General features: G+C 36.5%; 2 protein-coding genes across 2 annotated transcripts; both read right to left on the bottom strand.

The window, feature by feature from the left end:
* Window positions 1–3,953: 3,953 nt before the first annotated feature.
* On the bottom strand, window positions 3,954–10,473 carry LOC136220743 (BURP domain-containing protein 3-like). The gene is made up of 3 exons (XM_066008529.1): window positions 10,400–10,473; window positions 10,206–10,311; window positions 3,954–4,913 (listed from the first exon to the last, which is right to left on the bottom strand). The coding sequence occupies exons 1-3, from the start codon at window positions 10,448–10,450 to the stop codon at window positions 4,141–4,143; spliced, it is 930 nt and encodes a 309-aa protein (XP_065864601.1). The 5' UTR covers window positions 10,451–10,473; the 3' UTR covers window positions 3,954–4,140.
* Window positions 10,474–14,883: 4,410 nt separating this feature from the next.
* On the bottom strand, window positions 14,884–17,239 carry LOC136219050 (uncharacterized). Its single transcript, XM_066006272.1, has one exon. It carries the CDS (start codon window positions 17,024–17,026, stop codon window positions 15,329–15,331), a length of 1,698 nt encoding a protein of 565 aa, XP_065862344.1. The 5' UTR covers window positions 17,027–17,239; the 3' UTR covers window positions 14,884–15,328.
* Window positions 17,240–17,492: the final 253 nt, after the last annotated feature.

Raw genomic sequence — 17,492 nt, 5'->3', positions numbered from 1 at the left:
GAGAAGGTAAGAGAATCGAAGGCAGGACGAAGCCTCAAGATGGCTTTAATGAGATTCTGACTCTTAAGACAAACAACATGTCTATCCGAAATCCTGTTGATAGCCTCCAAATTGTCAGACTCCACCGAAAGTCTTTTAACACCCATGCGAATGGCGAGTTTAATGCCAGACAAGATCCCCCAGAGCTCTGCAGTAAAGGAGGAGCCCGTACCTAAGTTATGGGTAAACCCAGCCAGCCAGGCGCCACCAGCATCCCGAAGAACTCCACCAGCAGCAATTCTGCCATTACTAAGGCAGGAGCCATCCGTATTCAACTTGACAACCCCTTCCCTGGGCTTCCTCCAACCAACTAACTGGACCTCTTTAACCGGGGAGGGGTGAATTGATTTAAGTTCTATAGTTACATGTCATTAGTTCATTCATTCATAACATGTAGTTATAAAAATTGATATTAAAAAGAATCCATGACTTTTTAACATGTTGATTCTCAATTATGAATTAAAACAGTCATAAATTAGGAGAACGTCGTTTTCTCTATGTAACAAATACAAACTATAGAAGAATTCAGGATCATTCTTTTCCTTTCCCTTTGTATCCTTTCTGAATTCCTTTCTCTTACCCCTATCCGAATCAAACGAACCCTTAATATATTGTAATTAGGGTTTAAAGTATATTGATTATGAAAACAATCTCTCTTTATTAGGGTTACAAACACATAATCTATAGATACTATAAGAGAAACATATATGAACAAGAATTGTAAAAGATAAAGATGAAACTAGATAAACAGTACTCAATAGACTTGTAATTGGAGTTTATAACTTCTAACTTATTCTCCAAAGATGTTCAAGAACTCAATTGGGAAGCCAAACAATGGTGTCACTATTAACAAAGTGACAAACCGGAGCTCCTCCTGGTTTTTCATCAAGCACTTGGAAAGAATAATGCTTTGGATTCCAAGCTGATGTATCTAAATGACAAACAACAACTGCCTCACCTCTAGACCCATCTTCACCTATCATTGGAACAACATAAACATTTGTATCCCTTATCTTATGACAATAATAAACAGCATATGCATATCTCTCTTTATGGCACACAACATGATTTTTCTCCCCCATCATTTTGATCTGGACTTCGATTTTCTGAGCTTATTCTCTTTATGAGCTTTTATTTGAGCCATTGTTGGATTTTCAGATAAATCAGGAACTTCATAAACATTCTCCACAGCTTCCCATAAATCATGGGCATCGAGGTAGGCTTCCATCTTCACAGCCCACATTTGATAATTGGTTCCGTCAAATAACGGAGGTGACATCGAAGAAGAGAAAGAAAAATCGGAATCCATCTTTTGTGTTTGTGTTTGTCTTTGTGGTTGTGTTTTTTGTTGTATTTTGTTTTTTAGGGTTTTTGAATTTTCACAGATCCCTTTAAATCAATAAAGCTCTGATACCAATTTGATAGAATTGCAGAGATATACGATTGATTTTTGATATGGAAGGGAAGAGCGTTAATTTTATTGAAATACGATGTGCAGTTTTATACTGCTAAAACACAACTACAAGAGAGTAAAAAAAAAGCCTAAAAGGTAGCATAAAAATCTTCCTAAAAATCAGCAAGAAAATCATAACTGATAAACAAGAGAATCAGAACTGATATTGACTATTTCAAATTAAAAATAATCTGCAGCAATAAGTCACAAAAATCAACACAGTCACTAAAGAGAATGGCGACAATGGAAACAATGGTAGCAATCTAAACCTTGAGAATCTTATTGCTGGAACCTCTTCACTGTCAATACTGCTTCACCTTCTTCTGAAGATGCCCAAACTCTTCCTTTTACTTTTCCCACTCCATTAAAAGATGTAGTTGTTTCCAATAAAGAAATGCCTTCTTCTCCTAGGATATTTGGTGACACTCCGAACTCCAAAACGAAGAAATGATAGAAAATATACAAGTATTTTTAATGCATTCTTCTCCTGAAGTTGTCCAAACTATACAAACTTTGCTTGAGGATCAAGGTGAAAGATCTCGAAAGGACTTGCACAGACTAACCTCAAAGCTAAACGATCAAGAAAGTCCTCTAGTATAAAAAGTGACTCTTCTTATTTTGATTCGGATGTGTCTGACACCGAAGAAATGATGCAGATAGAAGAGATGGGCATAGAAAAACTAGTAATTCAGAACTGACGTTTGAGAAGGACTCAAATCCCCCCACATCGAAGGTTCTCACATTGTAAAGAAACGTCATGGACCTAGAAGAACTTGTGACAAAAAAAGTTCAAATCTTACAAAGAGGAGAGAGCTCAAAGAAATGCAAGCCAAAAATACTCCATTCCCCCTAGAGTAAGCACAGAGACTGTTAACCAAGTTACAGACGAAGTGAGCTTGGAGATGCTTGAGACCTTCGTGAAATATGGTCATCTGGAGGTATAGATGATTTATTTTCATAACATTCTTCCTTTATTTTAATACTTTTTAATCCTTCGTCCCTTCGGTTTTGTAGTTATGGCACAAAAATTTTGGTTTCGATAGTTTGCGGATCGATAAACCTTCGTTTTTCTTTTGTGAGATTCGTAACATCGAATCAAGGATTCGGTAGAATCCTTATGAACACCTCTTCGTCTCTTAGGTGATCTAGATTTTTCTGGTTTTGGAGCTTATCTGACAAATGAAGGTGAATGACGGTGTCTTCGGTATGTAGGGCTGATAGACCTCTCCTTTGAGCTTCCCCTAAACACCTTTGGCTGGGATTACTCAGAGAAACCTCTTTTTCTAGGACATGTTTGAGCTACTTGATGTCTAATAGAACAGGCAACTGATCCCTTCCTTTCTCCATACTTGTCAGCATCACTTGCTTCCCTCAATTCCAAACGCATATAACCTCCATTTGCAAAGCATGATCAGTCCAAATGATGTTCATAGATTCTTGAACAGATCCTATATTGTAAATCAATTGTTTCATCAGACCGTCCATGAAGACAGGTTGTTCTAGATCCAATGATCCTAAACAGGCATCAATCCTTCGATTTCGAGTAACGAACATCGACGTTATGGGATGGTTGCTTGAATCCACTAAGCCACGATTATGTGCGGCCGATGAACTTGGAATGTCCATGTATCCACTTAGGCAGCTCCAAAAGAAGCTTCAGTCGCTGCTAACTCTTCTCACTTTTAATTATTTATGGGCTTGATCAACTTAGGTCCAAATGCTAGATTGGGGCCTTATGTTGCCACCTAAGTATTTTTGGTCCGTTCACTTACCACCATATCATATAGTCTCTGTATAATGGTAATAAGTAGATATTTTTATAACTAAAATATAAATTTTAACTAATTACAATAATAAACCTACTCAGTAAATAACCCAATAAAGCAGTAAAACACTCATATATGTTGTTACTTATTTATTTTACTTTTTACCTTTGAGAAAATCTTACTTTTGATCCCTACACTTATTTATTTTAATTTGTTATCCTATGATAATTTCCCTTTTTGTCACCGTACTTTTTTTCCCGAAAATTATTATTGATATTTTTTCACTTTATTTCAATTTTAATTATTTAAAATTATTATTATTATTATTAAATATTATTTTTATACATATTTTTTAATTAATTTTATTTCAGTTTCCTCTGATTTACCACTTTTTGATTTGAATGGTTAGGTAATTGATTTAAGTTCTATAGTTACATGTTAGTTTATTCATGCATAACATGTAGTTATAAAAATTGATATTAAAAAGAATCCACGACTCTTTAACATGTTGGTTCTCACTTATGAATCAAAACAGTCATAAATTAGGAGAACGTCGTTCTCTCTATGTAACAAATACAAACTATAGAAGAATTCAGGGTCATTCTTTTCCTTTCCCTTTGTATCCTTTCTGAATTCCTTTCTCTTACCCCTACCCGAATCAAATGAACCCTTAATATATTGTAATTAGGGTTTAAAGTATATTGATTATGAAAACAATCTCTCTTTATTAGGGTTACAAACACATAATCTATAGATACTATAAGAGAAACATATATGAACAAGAATTGTAAAAGATAAAGATGAAACTAGATAAACAGTACTCAATAGACTTGTAATTGAACTTTATAACTTGTAACTTATTCTCCAAAGATGTTCAAGAACTCAATTGGGAAGCCAAACAATGGTGTCACTATTAACAAAGTGACAAACCGGAGCTCCTCCTGGTTTTTCATTAAGCACTTGGAAAGAATAATGCTTTGGATTCCAATCTGATGTATCTAAATGACAAACCACAACTGCCTCACCTTTAGACCCATCTTCACCAATCATAGGAACCACATAAACATTTGTATCCCTTATCTTATGACAGTAATAAACAGCATATGCATATCTCTCTTTATGGCACACAACATGATTTTTCTCCCCCATCATTTTGATACCCTTTTGGATTGTATAAACTTGTTCCTTGTTCTCTTCCTCTACTTGATTCGACACCGTTTTAACCCGTTTCCCAAGCTTTGAAACCACATAATCAACTAAAGATTCTAATGAAGTTGCACAGTGTTTGTCTTCTCCTTTGATTCCTGGTGCTTCACATTCTTCAATTGTCTGTTTCATGACTTTGGCTTCATTTGAATTTGAATTTATTGAAGTGTAGTTTAGGATTTGTGCTAACTTTGAGGTAGAAAAGGGTATGGATTTGGCTGCTTTGATTGGTAAGAAATTGACTCCGGTTATAGATTTGGTGAAGATAATGTTCATCTTTTTGTAGGGACGAAGATTATTTCGTTGGAAATATACAGTTGTTGCATTGAATATCTGACCCTTTTCAAAAGCTTGGGATTCTGACCAATAACCAGTCCCATATGTTACCCTTTTTCCACGTTCAACTGCAATCAAACTCCCTTTTAAAAAATCACTTGTGATTCCTCCATCTGAACAGGTAGCATAATTAATAATGTAGAATCCTTGCCTTTCCATTCATTGATAATGTGATATATATACACAAGATATATGTGTGAACATGATAATTACAAATCAATTATATTCCTAAATTACAGCAGAAATATCCATATCTAATACACCCCCGTAGTCGAAACGGGAGGTGGTCGAACGTTGAGACTAGAGCGGAAGTCGTCGAAAAGAATTTGTGGTAGACCTTTGGTGAAAATATCTGCAATTTGATGACGAGAAGGAACATGAAGTACCCTAACCTCTCCTTTAGCAACCTTTTCTCGAACAAAATGTATATCCATCTCAATATGCTTGGTACGTTGGTGTTGTACAGGATTACCAGTGAGGTAAACTGCACTCACATTGTCACAATATACCAAGGTGGATTTACTAATAGGGCAATGAAGTTCAAGAAGAAGATTTCTAATCCAGCAAGTTTCAGATACGACATTAGCAACACCACGATACTCTGCTTCAGCACTAGAACGAGATAAAGTGGGTTGCCGCTTAGCAGACCAAGACAGAAGATTGTCACCAAGGAAAACACAATATCCTGAAGTAGAACGTCGAGTGTCAGGACATCCCCCCCAATCTGCATCTGTATAGGAGACCAAGGAATCTAGTGAAGAGGTTGTGAATGTAAGTCCGAACTCCAGGGTTCCTTTAACATATCGAAGAATCCGCTTGATAGCTGCCATATGAGACGTTTTGGGATCGTGCATGAATAAACAGACTTGCTGAACAGCATAACTGATGTCTGGGCGAGTGAGAGTCAAATACTGTAATGCACCAGCTAAACTTCGATACTCAGATGGATCATGATAAGCAGAACCAGATGAAGCACTCAGTTTTTGCTTAGTGTCAACAGGTGTTGTACAGGAATTTGCTGAAGAAAGACCGGCTTTAGAAATGATCTCAGTAGCATACTTCTTTTGAGACAGAAAAAGAGAGCCGGCGCTCCGAGTGACAGATATCCCTAAAAAATAACTCAATGGGCCAAGATCTTTCATAGCAAATTCGGAACTCAATTTGTTGATAATTGACTCTCGTAGAGCAGTGGAAGAAGTAGCTAGAACGATGTCATCCACATATAAGAGTAGATATGCCATCTCTGCTCCCCGACGAAAGACAAACAGTGAATGATCAGATTTACTGTGAGAAAAACCCATGGTAGACAAGAAAGAGGCAAACCGTTGGTACCACGCCCGTGGTGCCTGTTTGAGACCATAAAGAGACTTTTGAAGAAGGCATACATGATCTGGATAGTTGGGATCCCGAAATCCCAGTGGTTGATGCATATAAACAGTCTCATGAAGATCCCCATGAAGAAAAGCATTTTTTACATCCAGCTGATGTAGTGGCCAACCTTTAGAAAGTGCAATACTTAATACAGCTCGAATTGTTGCTGGCTTAACAACTGGACTGAAAGTATCACCACAGTCTACCCCAACAAGTTGATTCGCCCCATTTCCAACAAGTCTTGCTTTGTATCTTTCAAAAGATCCATCTGCATTAAATTTGTGCCTGAGAATCCACCAACTACGAAGAACATTAGCATTAGAAGGACGGGGTACGAGGACCCACGTCTTATTTTCAATAAGAGCCTTATATTCTTCAGTCATGGCTTGTTTCCAATTAGGGTCTTGTAAAGCAAGTGAGGGATTAGAAGGAATAGGAGAAATAGTGGTGGTGTGTAAGTTGAGCTTTCTTTGGGGTTTGAAAATTCCAAGTTTAGCTCGGGTTGTCATAGGGTGAGTCGGTTGGGTTGGGTTGGCGTGTATAGGATCGGGAGAAGGCGGGGAAGTGGGCTGTTGTGGGGAGGTGAGCTGTTGTGGGGAATTTGTGTTTGGGCCGTGTTGAATTGGAGAAGGAAAGGGACTGTCGAGAGGAGAAGGGGGAAGTGCTGGGCTGTTTTGGGAAGATGGGTTGGGACTGTTGGGCCGTGGTGAAACTGGGCTTTGGTTAGGAGTGGACGCATTAGTGGGGAAGGGAATAATGGGTTGGGTTGTTTGTGTAGGTGAGTTGGAAATAGAAGAAATGGGAGGGGAGGCCGAGACATGTTGAGTGGAAAATGGAAATTTGCTTTCATTGAAAATAACGTGACGAGATATAATTATTTTCCGCGCGGAGATGTCGTAACACTTATAGCCTCGATGATTGGATGGATATCCAAGAAACACACATGGAGAGGACCTAGGTTGAAGTTTATTTCTAGAGGAAGAAGGGACAAGTGGGTAACAAAGACAACCGAAAGTGCGTAAGTGAGTATAAGAAGGAGTACGATTGTAGAGAATTTGAGTCGGTGAAAGAAGACTAAGATTTTTGTGAGGGAGAATATTTAAAAGATAGGTCGCATGAGCAAGAGCATGAGGCCAGAAAGAATGAGAGCAAGAAGCATGTGTTAGAAGAGTGCGAATTATATTATTGATTGTTCGAATCGTTCGTTCAGATTTACCGTTTTGGGAGGAAGTATGTGGACATGAAAAACGGAATTGCATACCATTATTGTTAAAAAAATCATGAAAATGACTATTGTTATACTCACCACCATTATCACACTGAAAAGTTTTGATATCTTTTTCAAATTGAGTACGTACGTAATTTCGGAATGTGAGGAACACAGAAAAAACTTGAGATTTATTTGCTAAGGGAAAAGTCCACAGAAAATTAGAATAATCATCTAGGAAAAGAACATAATATCTATAGCCACTAGAACTTAGAACAGGAGATGTCCATATATCACTATGAATAATATCAAACGGCATTGATGACATATTTTTAGAAGCATAAAAAGGCAATTTAATATGTTTCCCAAGCACACAAGAATTGCAAATAGAAAAATCAACATTTTTAGGACAAGAAATAAAATTATTAGTTCGAAGATTGTCTAAAATTTGAGGACCAGGATGGCCCAATCTATTGTGCCAAACTGAAGGAGATAAAACAGAAGCATTTAAAGCATAAGAAGACTCTGAAGAGGAGGATGTGACTGGATATAAATCACCGGTGCTATTACATCTCATAATAGGGATCCCCGTGCGCAAGTCCTTCACAGAGAAACCAACAGGATCAAATTCAACGGACACATTATTATCAATAGCAAATTTCCGCACAGATATAAGGTTTTTGATTAATCTAGGGGCATGTAAAACATTGTTCAATTCTAGGGTTTTGTTGTTTGTTTTTAAGGATGCATTACCAAGACCGATAACAGGAATACAAGTGCCATTACCTACTACGATACTCGTGTTAGGACTCTTATTTAAATAAGATGTGAGTTTACCTCCATCCCCGCTCATGTGAGAAGTGGCGCCGGTGTCCATATGCCAAGGTTCTGCAGGTGGTGTGATTGTCAAGGTGTGCATAGCCGCCTCAATGTTTGTTGGAGTGTAATACTGGGCCAGATGGGCCTGCGGATGGGCTCCCAATATGCCTGGCTGGACTGCAGAAGAATTGTTATTAAAAACAGGCCCGCGAGTTGCACCATGAGTTGCACCATGTGAAGAATTGGGCCAAGAAGGATAAGGACATGGGGGATAGGCCCATTGGGGCGCCTGTCCAGTCCATGGCCCGTACCCCCATGGCTGTTGTAAAGAAACAGCCCCTGACCAGCGAGGACCGCTATTTTGCTGCCATCGTCCGCCTCTGCCCCGTCCGCCTCTGCCACGGCGATAATAACCCCGGCCACCGCGAGCAGCGCCATAATTTTGAGGGAAAGAAGGCCGAACGTGATTTGAATATGGAGGAGCTTGATTCGACGGGGACTGTTGGGTGATAGTAACGGCGGCAATTTCAGATCCGACGGTGGCGGCTGTGCGTTTTTTACAGGCAGATTCTTCCAATAATAACATGGACCTTGCCTTTGTGAAATTGGGCAGAATGTCATTGTGGCGAATTTGTGTTCCGATTGTCTCGTAGGCGTCAGTGAGCCCCGAAATTAATTGAAGAACGAGACGATCGTTGGATACGGCAGCCCCGACGTTGCTTAATTGGTCCGAGAGGGACTTCAAATGTTGGCAGTAGGCAGAGATATCATCAAAATTTTCAAGTCTAGCATTGGACAGTTCTTGTTGTAAATAAAGGGCTCTTGAATTTTTATTATCGGAGAATTGTTGTTCTAGGAGTTTCCAAGCGTCGGCGGCTGTTAAATTTGGTCCGATGATACTGTTGAGAAGGTCTGAAGATATGGTTCCATAAATCCATTGCAACACGATGGCATCAACACGAGACCATAAACCTGGATTCTTTGCTTTCATAACCAAAGAAGAGGTTTCCGATTTATCGTCGGTTTCAGGAAGGATATGATCAAGAACTTGAAAAGCACGGGCATGTGTTTTAAAAAGTTCAGCCCAAGTGGTATAGAGGCCTTTGCCGGATTCGAGAGGATCACGAATAAAGGAGGTAATGTTGATAATGGAGAGGGCCGGATGAGTTGGTGCGGCGGCGGCACCATTGTTTTGTTCATTGTTTGGCATGGTGGCAGTAGAGTTTTTAGGGATGAAGAACGGCAGAATGAGGAAGAGAGAAAGAAGAGATTTGGGTGGGATTAGGGAGAGAAATTTTAGGAGAGAGTTTTTAGGAAAGAAATTAGGCTCATGATACCATAACAATGTAGAATCCTTGCCTTTCCATTCATTGATAATGTGATATATATACACAAGATATATGTGTGAACATGATAATTACAAATCAATTATATTCCTAAATTACAGCAGAAATATCCATATCTAATATATAAGATTAATTAATTTCTACCTAATTAGGTTTAATTTCAAACTAAACCCTTTGGTTACAAAAATTTTACAGATTGGTATCTGTGGTTTTTTTATCACAAACAAAACCCCATTGTTTGTAAAATTTTCATTTTTTATTGACTTTGCCAAATTTACCAATAACAATCTCAAAATGAAAACTTTTAAGAATTAAAATTATTTAGTATCATATTTACTATAGAACTCATATTTTCTATTTTTCAAAATCATCGTTTTCGAGTTTTTTCACTCTAAACATTAATTTTCTCTTTCATAAAAAGCAAGACTTATGTAACTTCAAATCTAAAAAGTTGAAGAACTAAAGTATTTAAAATATCATTTAATTCTGATTCTTATCAGCCAAATTTGACAAAATCAATCCAAAATGAAAATTTTTCAAACTACATGAATTGATTTGTAACAAAAAAAAAACCCGATCTACGAAAACTTGTAACAACGGAATTCAGTTTGATATTAACCCTAATGATTAAAAGTGAATAATGAAGAAAAACATTGACTAACCAATATGTAAGAGTTCTTGGAGAGCTTTTGGCATGGGAGTGTTTGGCAAGTGGGATTTCCAATACACTTGTGCGGGTAAAGAAGCATTACTTCCTGTTAGAACTAGCTGCAATATGTATTAGCATTCATTAAATGCACTAAAATAATTAAATTAAGATGAGAAAATAAAAGACAAAGATATTGTTAATGCTTACAGAGAGTAAAGCAAGGATGGGAATAAGGAAATATTGACGAATTTTCTCCATATTAATTATTTTCTAAACCTACCTGGTATTGAATAGAAATGAAATGGAAGCTATATATATATATATACATAAAGAAGTCAAACTAGTAACTAATGTGTGGTGAGATTAAATCTTATAAAATGCCAAAAAAGGAAACAAAAACAAAAGATTAAAGATTCGTCGCTACTTCGGTAGGTGGGGTGGACTGAAATAGTCAATCAAATCGGCTCTGACTATGACGTGCGACGACTTCAGGGGTAATTTACATTTATGGTCTCTGAATTTTGCATGTACTTTTATTATGGTCCTTCAATGGTGAAATCCAACTATTATAGTTCCTCAATTTTATAATTTACTAATATAATAATCAGTTTCATCCTTCATCAAGATGACCCTAATGATTATTGAACTTGGAAATCAAACATTAATATAACAAACATTTTCACAATTAATTAATCAAGATGATCACTTTAACAACATATATAATTTTTTATTCGATGGAAATTATATTTTAAAAATTTTAGTTGTTCAAATTTTTAGTTTTAAACTTTTTTTTTTGAATTATTTTAATTTCGAAATTATTTAAGTGTTGTGTGACATGAGAAGAAAAAATTCTGAAAATAGTGAATTAAAAAATCTAAAATGATGGTTGTATTTCTAAACTACTTTAATTATTGTATTTTTCTATTTTAAAATTAGCAAAGGTGATTTTGATAATGTCAACAGTAAAAGGAGTCTATATGTTAGCAAAATGTTTATTATAGATTATAATGTTAGATTTTGAAGCTGTGAGTTCATAATGAAAATAATATATAAAGTTTAGGGACCAATAGTGTAATTAACCCAAGATCTGAGAGACAATCGACATGGTTAATATTGAATAACGGGGACAGTGCATGGTTGGACTCTTCCAATGCAATACTAATTAAGAAATTACTGATTAGGTTACATTGTCAAACAATTAGCTTCTTGATGAAGTGAAGCGGGTCTTGAACTATTTGGAGAAAGCGGACCCGAAACTGAGATTTTGAAAATAAAACAGGATCGTTGGAATTTAGCGATTTCAGACCCTAATTTTATTGGATTCGGCCCATTGAATAAAACCCATCGGTCTGTAGACCGATGGCGGACGTGTTTTTTAGCCATCCGAGGTCATTTAGGGCCTCAAAACAGCGTTTTGTGTTTTTATTGCACTTTCAGTTATTTTTCTGTTTTATTGCTTTTCCTTTTAGGTTTCGGATTAGGTTTTATTGGCCGGCCTATAAAGGCTCGACCCCCACCTTATGTAAGGCATTTATTGACTAATAAAATTTCAGAGTTTATTCTCTCTCTTTCCAATTTTCGTTAGTCGTGCGCGATTCAACGATCGTTGAAGGTTTTAAGCATTGTTGTGCGCGAACAACCGTTTAGGACGAAAGTCTGTTTAATTTCGCTGCATCACTTCTTTGTTTGGCTGAACTGAAAATTAAGTATTATTAATAACATCTTAATCATCAGATTACCAAAAAAAAATAAAAATATATCTTAATCATCTGCTTTGTTTTCTTTCTCTTTCCGTAGAAAAATGAGACAGACGGCGAAGCTGGCAATCTTTATAGTAGCAGAGCCATATAAACAAGTTTTGTCCTATATAATTTTTTCTTATTAAAATATCTCTTTATTTCATCTTAGAAATCGGATACAGTAGATGTATAGCTCAAGGACTTAGTAACTAAGTTTTTCTATGTCTTTATTTCAACACCCACCTCTCGAAGTTCTTGGATAATTTGACCAATTCCAACTTGATTAATAAGGAATGTTTTGTAAATATATCGGTCAACTGTGTATTTGTTGAAATATATCTACAAGAAACGAAACCATCGAATAAATTTTCCCTCACAATGTGGCAGTCTCCGCAATATGTTTCAGAGAAAATAGCGTTTGAAGCGGATTCAGAGAAAATAGCGTTTGAAGCAAGTCCGCGAACTAGGGGGGGGGGGCTAGTTGGAGCTGGAACACCAATTAACCTTCAAAATTTGGTTCAAAATACACTTGTCGGAGAATGAAGGAGATAAAGAGAGGTAGATGTATGGATGATAAGGATGGTCCTTACAATATATGGACTTAGACAAAATAAGCAATAAGGATTCCTTTAATATAAAATTTACTAATTAAAATGTAATGATTGCAAAAAAAAATTTTACCAAGAACTTTCAAAAAGAATTACGTCCTCCTGAATGATTTTATCACTATCTATTAGGAAAAAAAAAAAAAAAAAGTTAACTTTCATATATAAATATAACACTAAAAAAATTTATTGGCCCCCCTCCAGCCCTAGATCCTAGGTCGGTGCACCCCAGGCCTATGCTCGGTGCCCGCCCTGATGGATGATAGTTATTAGGTTAGCATCATGTCAATTATCTGATTAGTGTCAAATAAGTTAACCCAAACTCAATTCAAAAAATTGTGTGTCATGATCGTGTCAAGAAAATTTGATTAGTGTCAAGAAAAACATGGACAACAAAGAATATTGAAAAAACATTTAATACGGGAAAACCGCAAAAAACAGAGAATAATGGAAAATCTCAAAATACAAGAAAAACGAGAAAATGCAGAATACTATTTGATAACAACCCAAATTATTCTTGAATAAGGAATAAGGGAAAATTAATATAAATAATGGCAAACCGTTATTCCTTCTAAAAGAGATATTTGTGCATGATTAATGTGGAATTAATGACAATTATTGCAGGATCAATGCAGGGGTGAATATGTAAATAATGAAGAAAATGAATGAGTTTCTAGCATTATGCCACACCACGTGGACCATGGCGAGATACGCCATAACGAGATACGCCCGATGAGAGCGAGTAGTGGAGACCCGCCATAGCTCTCAAGGAGAGCTACATACGCCTTGACGGATCTAAGAATACTAAAAGGCGCCTTTATTACCATCCATGAATGAGAATAAATACAATTAAATGGGAATAAATACAATTAAATGGCAATTAATAGCCATTAAAGGGGAATAAAGACTTGACTATTCGAATACCTCAACTCTGAGGGTTTCAATGCTAAATGCTGGGATTGATGGAGAATTGATAGCAATTAAAGATGAGTAATGACATGACTCTTCACCTGCTTCCCCATTAATGCTGAAGGTTACAGAAACCTATATAAATACCCCAGCTTCCTAGGATCAAATGTACACTTACTGATTCTCTACTTTTGGGCTTACAGTTTATTCTCAGAAATATTACTGACTTTGGCAACGGAGTGTCCCCGGCCGATCCCAACGGCGCCTCACAGGGAAGTGCTCCGATCAAGGATTTTTCCACAAGTTATCACACTATTGTTAGCTGCATTTTCCTATATTCTCCATTTTTCTCGTTTTACAATTTTTTCGTCTTCCACACTTTTTCCGTACGTATTCTCCTATGCCCGGTGCCGGCCCTGATGGATGATAGTTATTAGGTTAGCATCATGTCAATTATCTGATTAGTGTCAAATAAGTTAACCCAAACGAAAAATAGTATTTTTCTATTGTTTTTTTTTCAACAATTGTCGCATTATGACGAAATGCGACAAATTTCGTCACGAATGAACAACAATGCAGGAAAATGGAGAAAAATTGTGGAAAATAGAGGAAATTAAAACGATACTATTATAGATGCAGAAAGAGGTAAGACCAATGAGAAAAGCAGGCGTATAAGAAAAAACATACCATTTCTACGAGAAATTAAACATAATACGTCAATAATATCAAAAATCGCTAACGATTGGTATCAGAAATTGAAGAAGAAGAAGTTAAACGAAGAAGAAGAAGAAGAAACGGATGAAGAAGAAGCAGGAGTAGATCGATCGATCGAATAGAACTAATGATAATTTTATCCAAAGTGGTTGAAAGTATCTAATTTGATAAGATGGAAACAAAGTGAGTTAGATATGTAAATGACCCCTCTTAATTGGACTACATTTATAATTAGCCCTAGTTTATCTCTAAACTTTAGGTAGTTTATCTCTTTAGTTGGGACACTAAAATACAAGCCATTTGCTTCCTACTTGAATAATATTGTGACGGCATTAGATATAAAGATGAAAATAATGATAAGTTGTTTAATCAAATTTTAACAATTAGTCTGCTTACCATAAGCAAACTCCATATAGAGTGATGGAACTAGGAATTTAAATTTAGAGGGATTAATTTTAGCCATGCGATCTAGGCAAAAAGAAAAATTTTGACCTCCAATCCAATACGTTAAAACACCATCATTTTTGTGTGTTCGTTAAAACATTAAAAATATCCAACGTATTTAATTTTCTATTAGTTCAATGCTAGCTTTTAAAAATTATAACATTTTCAGTTTTAAATTTTTTACATTTTTCATAAATTAAAATTTAATTTAAAAATTAAACTAATAAAAAAGACATAATAAAAATGAGTTTAAAAGTGTTATCAAAATAAAGAGTCCATTTAAATTAATTAATAATGGTAATATATTTTTATAATTATTAAAAAATAAAATTAAAATAAATAAAAAGTTTCTAAAATAAAATAAAATTGGTGAGAGTTCTAAGACCTCTAAAATAGAATTATGCATCTTTATCTATCTCATCTATCTTTAAAATTTAAAATAATCCTACATAAAGTTTATATACACTAATATTAGGAGAGGCTACAAGAGGCAAAACAGCGGATACTCAAAGGATGGAGCCGGTGGCCGGGGGCGCTACAGCCCCCGGGTCCTAGGCTGGCTCCGCCCCTGCCTCCAATATAGCTACCTATTGATGTACATGCATCACAATTTTCTACATACTATGCTAATCTGTTAAAACTGATATCATTAACCAATTAACCAAAACGATTTCATTTTCAGAAGTCTTCCTAAGATTAAGTTCTTCCAAACCTGCAGAACTCTTCTAGTTTTTGTAGCCTCTTGCAGCTTTTAGTTTAGCAACCATTTCCTCAAGTACACCAATCCGAGCCTCAAGTGCCAATCCGGGTACCTCACCACTACTATATTCATCAATGTTGCTTACAATCCTAGTTTCAGTCTCAGGTTCCTCTTTCAACTCATTCAATGGTATGCCTATTGCATCATCAGCCTGAGTAATGACTTCAACCGGTTCTATTGCAACATCAGCCTGAATAATGCTTTCGACGGCTTGTCCTATCGAAGCCTGTGGAACCCTTTTCGATCTTGAGATCGAGCTTCTTTTTCTTCTAACAGGATTGAAGATTGTATCCTTAATCCTATCCTCCGAATCTATCCCCATCCGGTTCCACCAATCCGAGTATCTAATAGTAACATCAGGCTTAGAGAAGTGAGATGGAACATACACTTTGGTATCATTAAAAGGCCTAATGTAATTAGACCAAGCAAGATCTGGAAGGACTTCTGTTCTGGCAATATCCGAAGGGATGTCCTGATCCAACCCGAATTGCCTTGCTACTCGATGAGGAAGATATTGCTGAACGCAATCTAGACCAACAAGCTCAGACACTCTCAAGCATAAAGCATAGGCTAATAAATCTAGACCAAAACGCTTCCATTGTCCTTTCTCTTTGTGCAACTTATGGAGGTGCAAACCATGTAAATAAGGTTGCCAAACAAAATCCTCACCTGCTGAATCAAAATCTGATCTCACACACTTAGATTTCCTAACATTTTTCACATTTTTCCAAAGAGCTGATCTGGGGTCATCATTATTGATGACATTTGGATGTGGCTGAAATGCTGGAAATCTCTCCCATGCCCACAATTGAACCAAATGGAGTGGAGAGCAAAGAGTAAGTGCTAATTTATGTGCACTATTTTCATTTTCCTTAAACTCAGTGGCTGCTAAAATTGTGGTTTTTAACAACCCTAAATCCCTATAAATGCTAGCAAGAACAGCAGGAGCAAGAGCAAAAACTTCCCCTTTAGCTAAATGGATTGCAATAGAAAAGATTTGATCTTGAAGTTTTGTACTAGAATCATTAAAAACAAACCTTTCCAACCATAAGGAGAGAAATGCTTCATGCTCTATGTCGCTGCCACTACACATAAACATGGCAATCCATGCTTTCCGATTGCAGAATTCAGTTTTAGCCGCCTTCAATTTCTCCTCAATTTCCTCAAGTTCTTTGCTTTCTTGAGTACCAAAAACAGGGGAACCAAAAACAGAATACCCTCCTAAAACCATTATATCTTCTAATGTAATAGTAGCTTCTGCCCAAGGGAAGATAAATGTGTTGATGTCAAGGCACCATTTTTCAGCAAGGCCAATGATTACATCGTTGTCTCTTTGGAATTTGAAAGTGGAACTGATTATTGCTTCATAAATTCCTGCTCTTTTCCACACAGAATGATATGAATCTTCCAAATGTTGAACCCATGATCCCCATTCGGTTGATATGTTTCTCCATCCTCTTAAAGTGACCTTTACTGGTTTGGTTTTAGAATCAGAAGTGGAAGGTAAAGAGGATGAGAGGAGTTTAGGGTTTTTGGGAAATGAAGGTTTAATTGAAGTATGAGTAGGATTCAAGAAATGGGCCATTTGTTTTCTTTTGGTAGTTGATGATGCCATTAGCTCCTCCCTCTTCTCAGTCAAACTTTTTTCTCCAGTCTCCTCCATTTGTGGGGGTTTAGGGTTTTCTAAATTCCTGCTTGTTTTCTTAGAAAATGAGGAAAAGACGCACCTTTATGCTTTTCCAAAGACAATCAAGAAACTCTCAGAGTCCATGGTTCTCCATCGGAAATGGAATGGTTTACAGATTTCTCGTTGTCCCTCATTTTTTTCCTTTTGTGGTAATTTTTTTCCTTTTGTGGTATATGTTCTTTTGGGTCAAAGCGTGTCTTTGAACATCTCGGAAATGATGAATGCTTGTTGCTACGAGACTCTGGCATATGTCCATTTCCATGGTAAACGTGGCGGAATATCCAAGCTTTCGAAGACAGAGTAGATAGAGACAGAGAAGGGAAGAAAGCACCGCTCATTCGATTTCAACGTCGGATCAAATCTCTTTTCCGTGTTAATTTAGAGATGGGTTAATACACATATTTGCCCTTGTATTTGTCTGTTTTAGTACATATATCCTTAT

The sequence above is a fragment of the Euphorbia lathyris genome, chromosome 2 (genome assembly GCF_963576675.1).
Source record: "Euphorbia lathyris chromosome 2, ddEupLath1.1, whole genome shotgun sequence".
Classification (NCBI taxonomy): domain Eukaryota; kingdom Viridiplantae; phylum Streptophyta; class Magnoliopsida; order Malpighiales; family Euphorbiaceae; genus Euphorbia; species Euphorbia lathyris.
The sequence above is the reverse complement of the archived record's forward strand: the minus strand, read 5'-3'. Positions and strand labels throughout refer to the sequence as shown.

Coding starts and splice junctions, on each gene's coding strand:
- LOC136220743 (XM_066008529.1), bottom strand. CDS start 10,450: ATGGAGAAAATTCGTCAATATTTCCTTATTCCCATCCTTGCTTTACTC. Junction 10,312..10,399: donor CCATCCTTGCTTTACTCTCT/GTAAGCATTAAC, acceptor TACATATTGCAG/CTAGTTCTAACAGGAAGTAA. Junction 4,914..10,205: donor CCAAGAACTCTTACATATTG/GTTAGTCAATGT, acceptor CTACCTGTTCAG/ATGGAGGAATCACAAGTGAT.
- LOC136219050 (XM_066006272.1), bottom strand. CDS start 17,026: ATGGAGGAGACTGGAGAAAAAAGTTTGACTGAGAAGAGGGAGGAGCTA.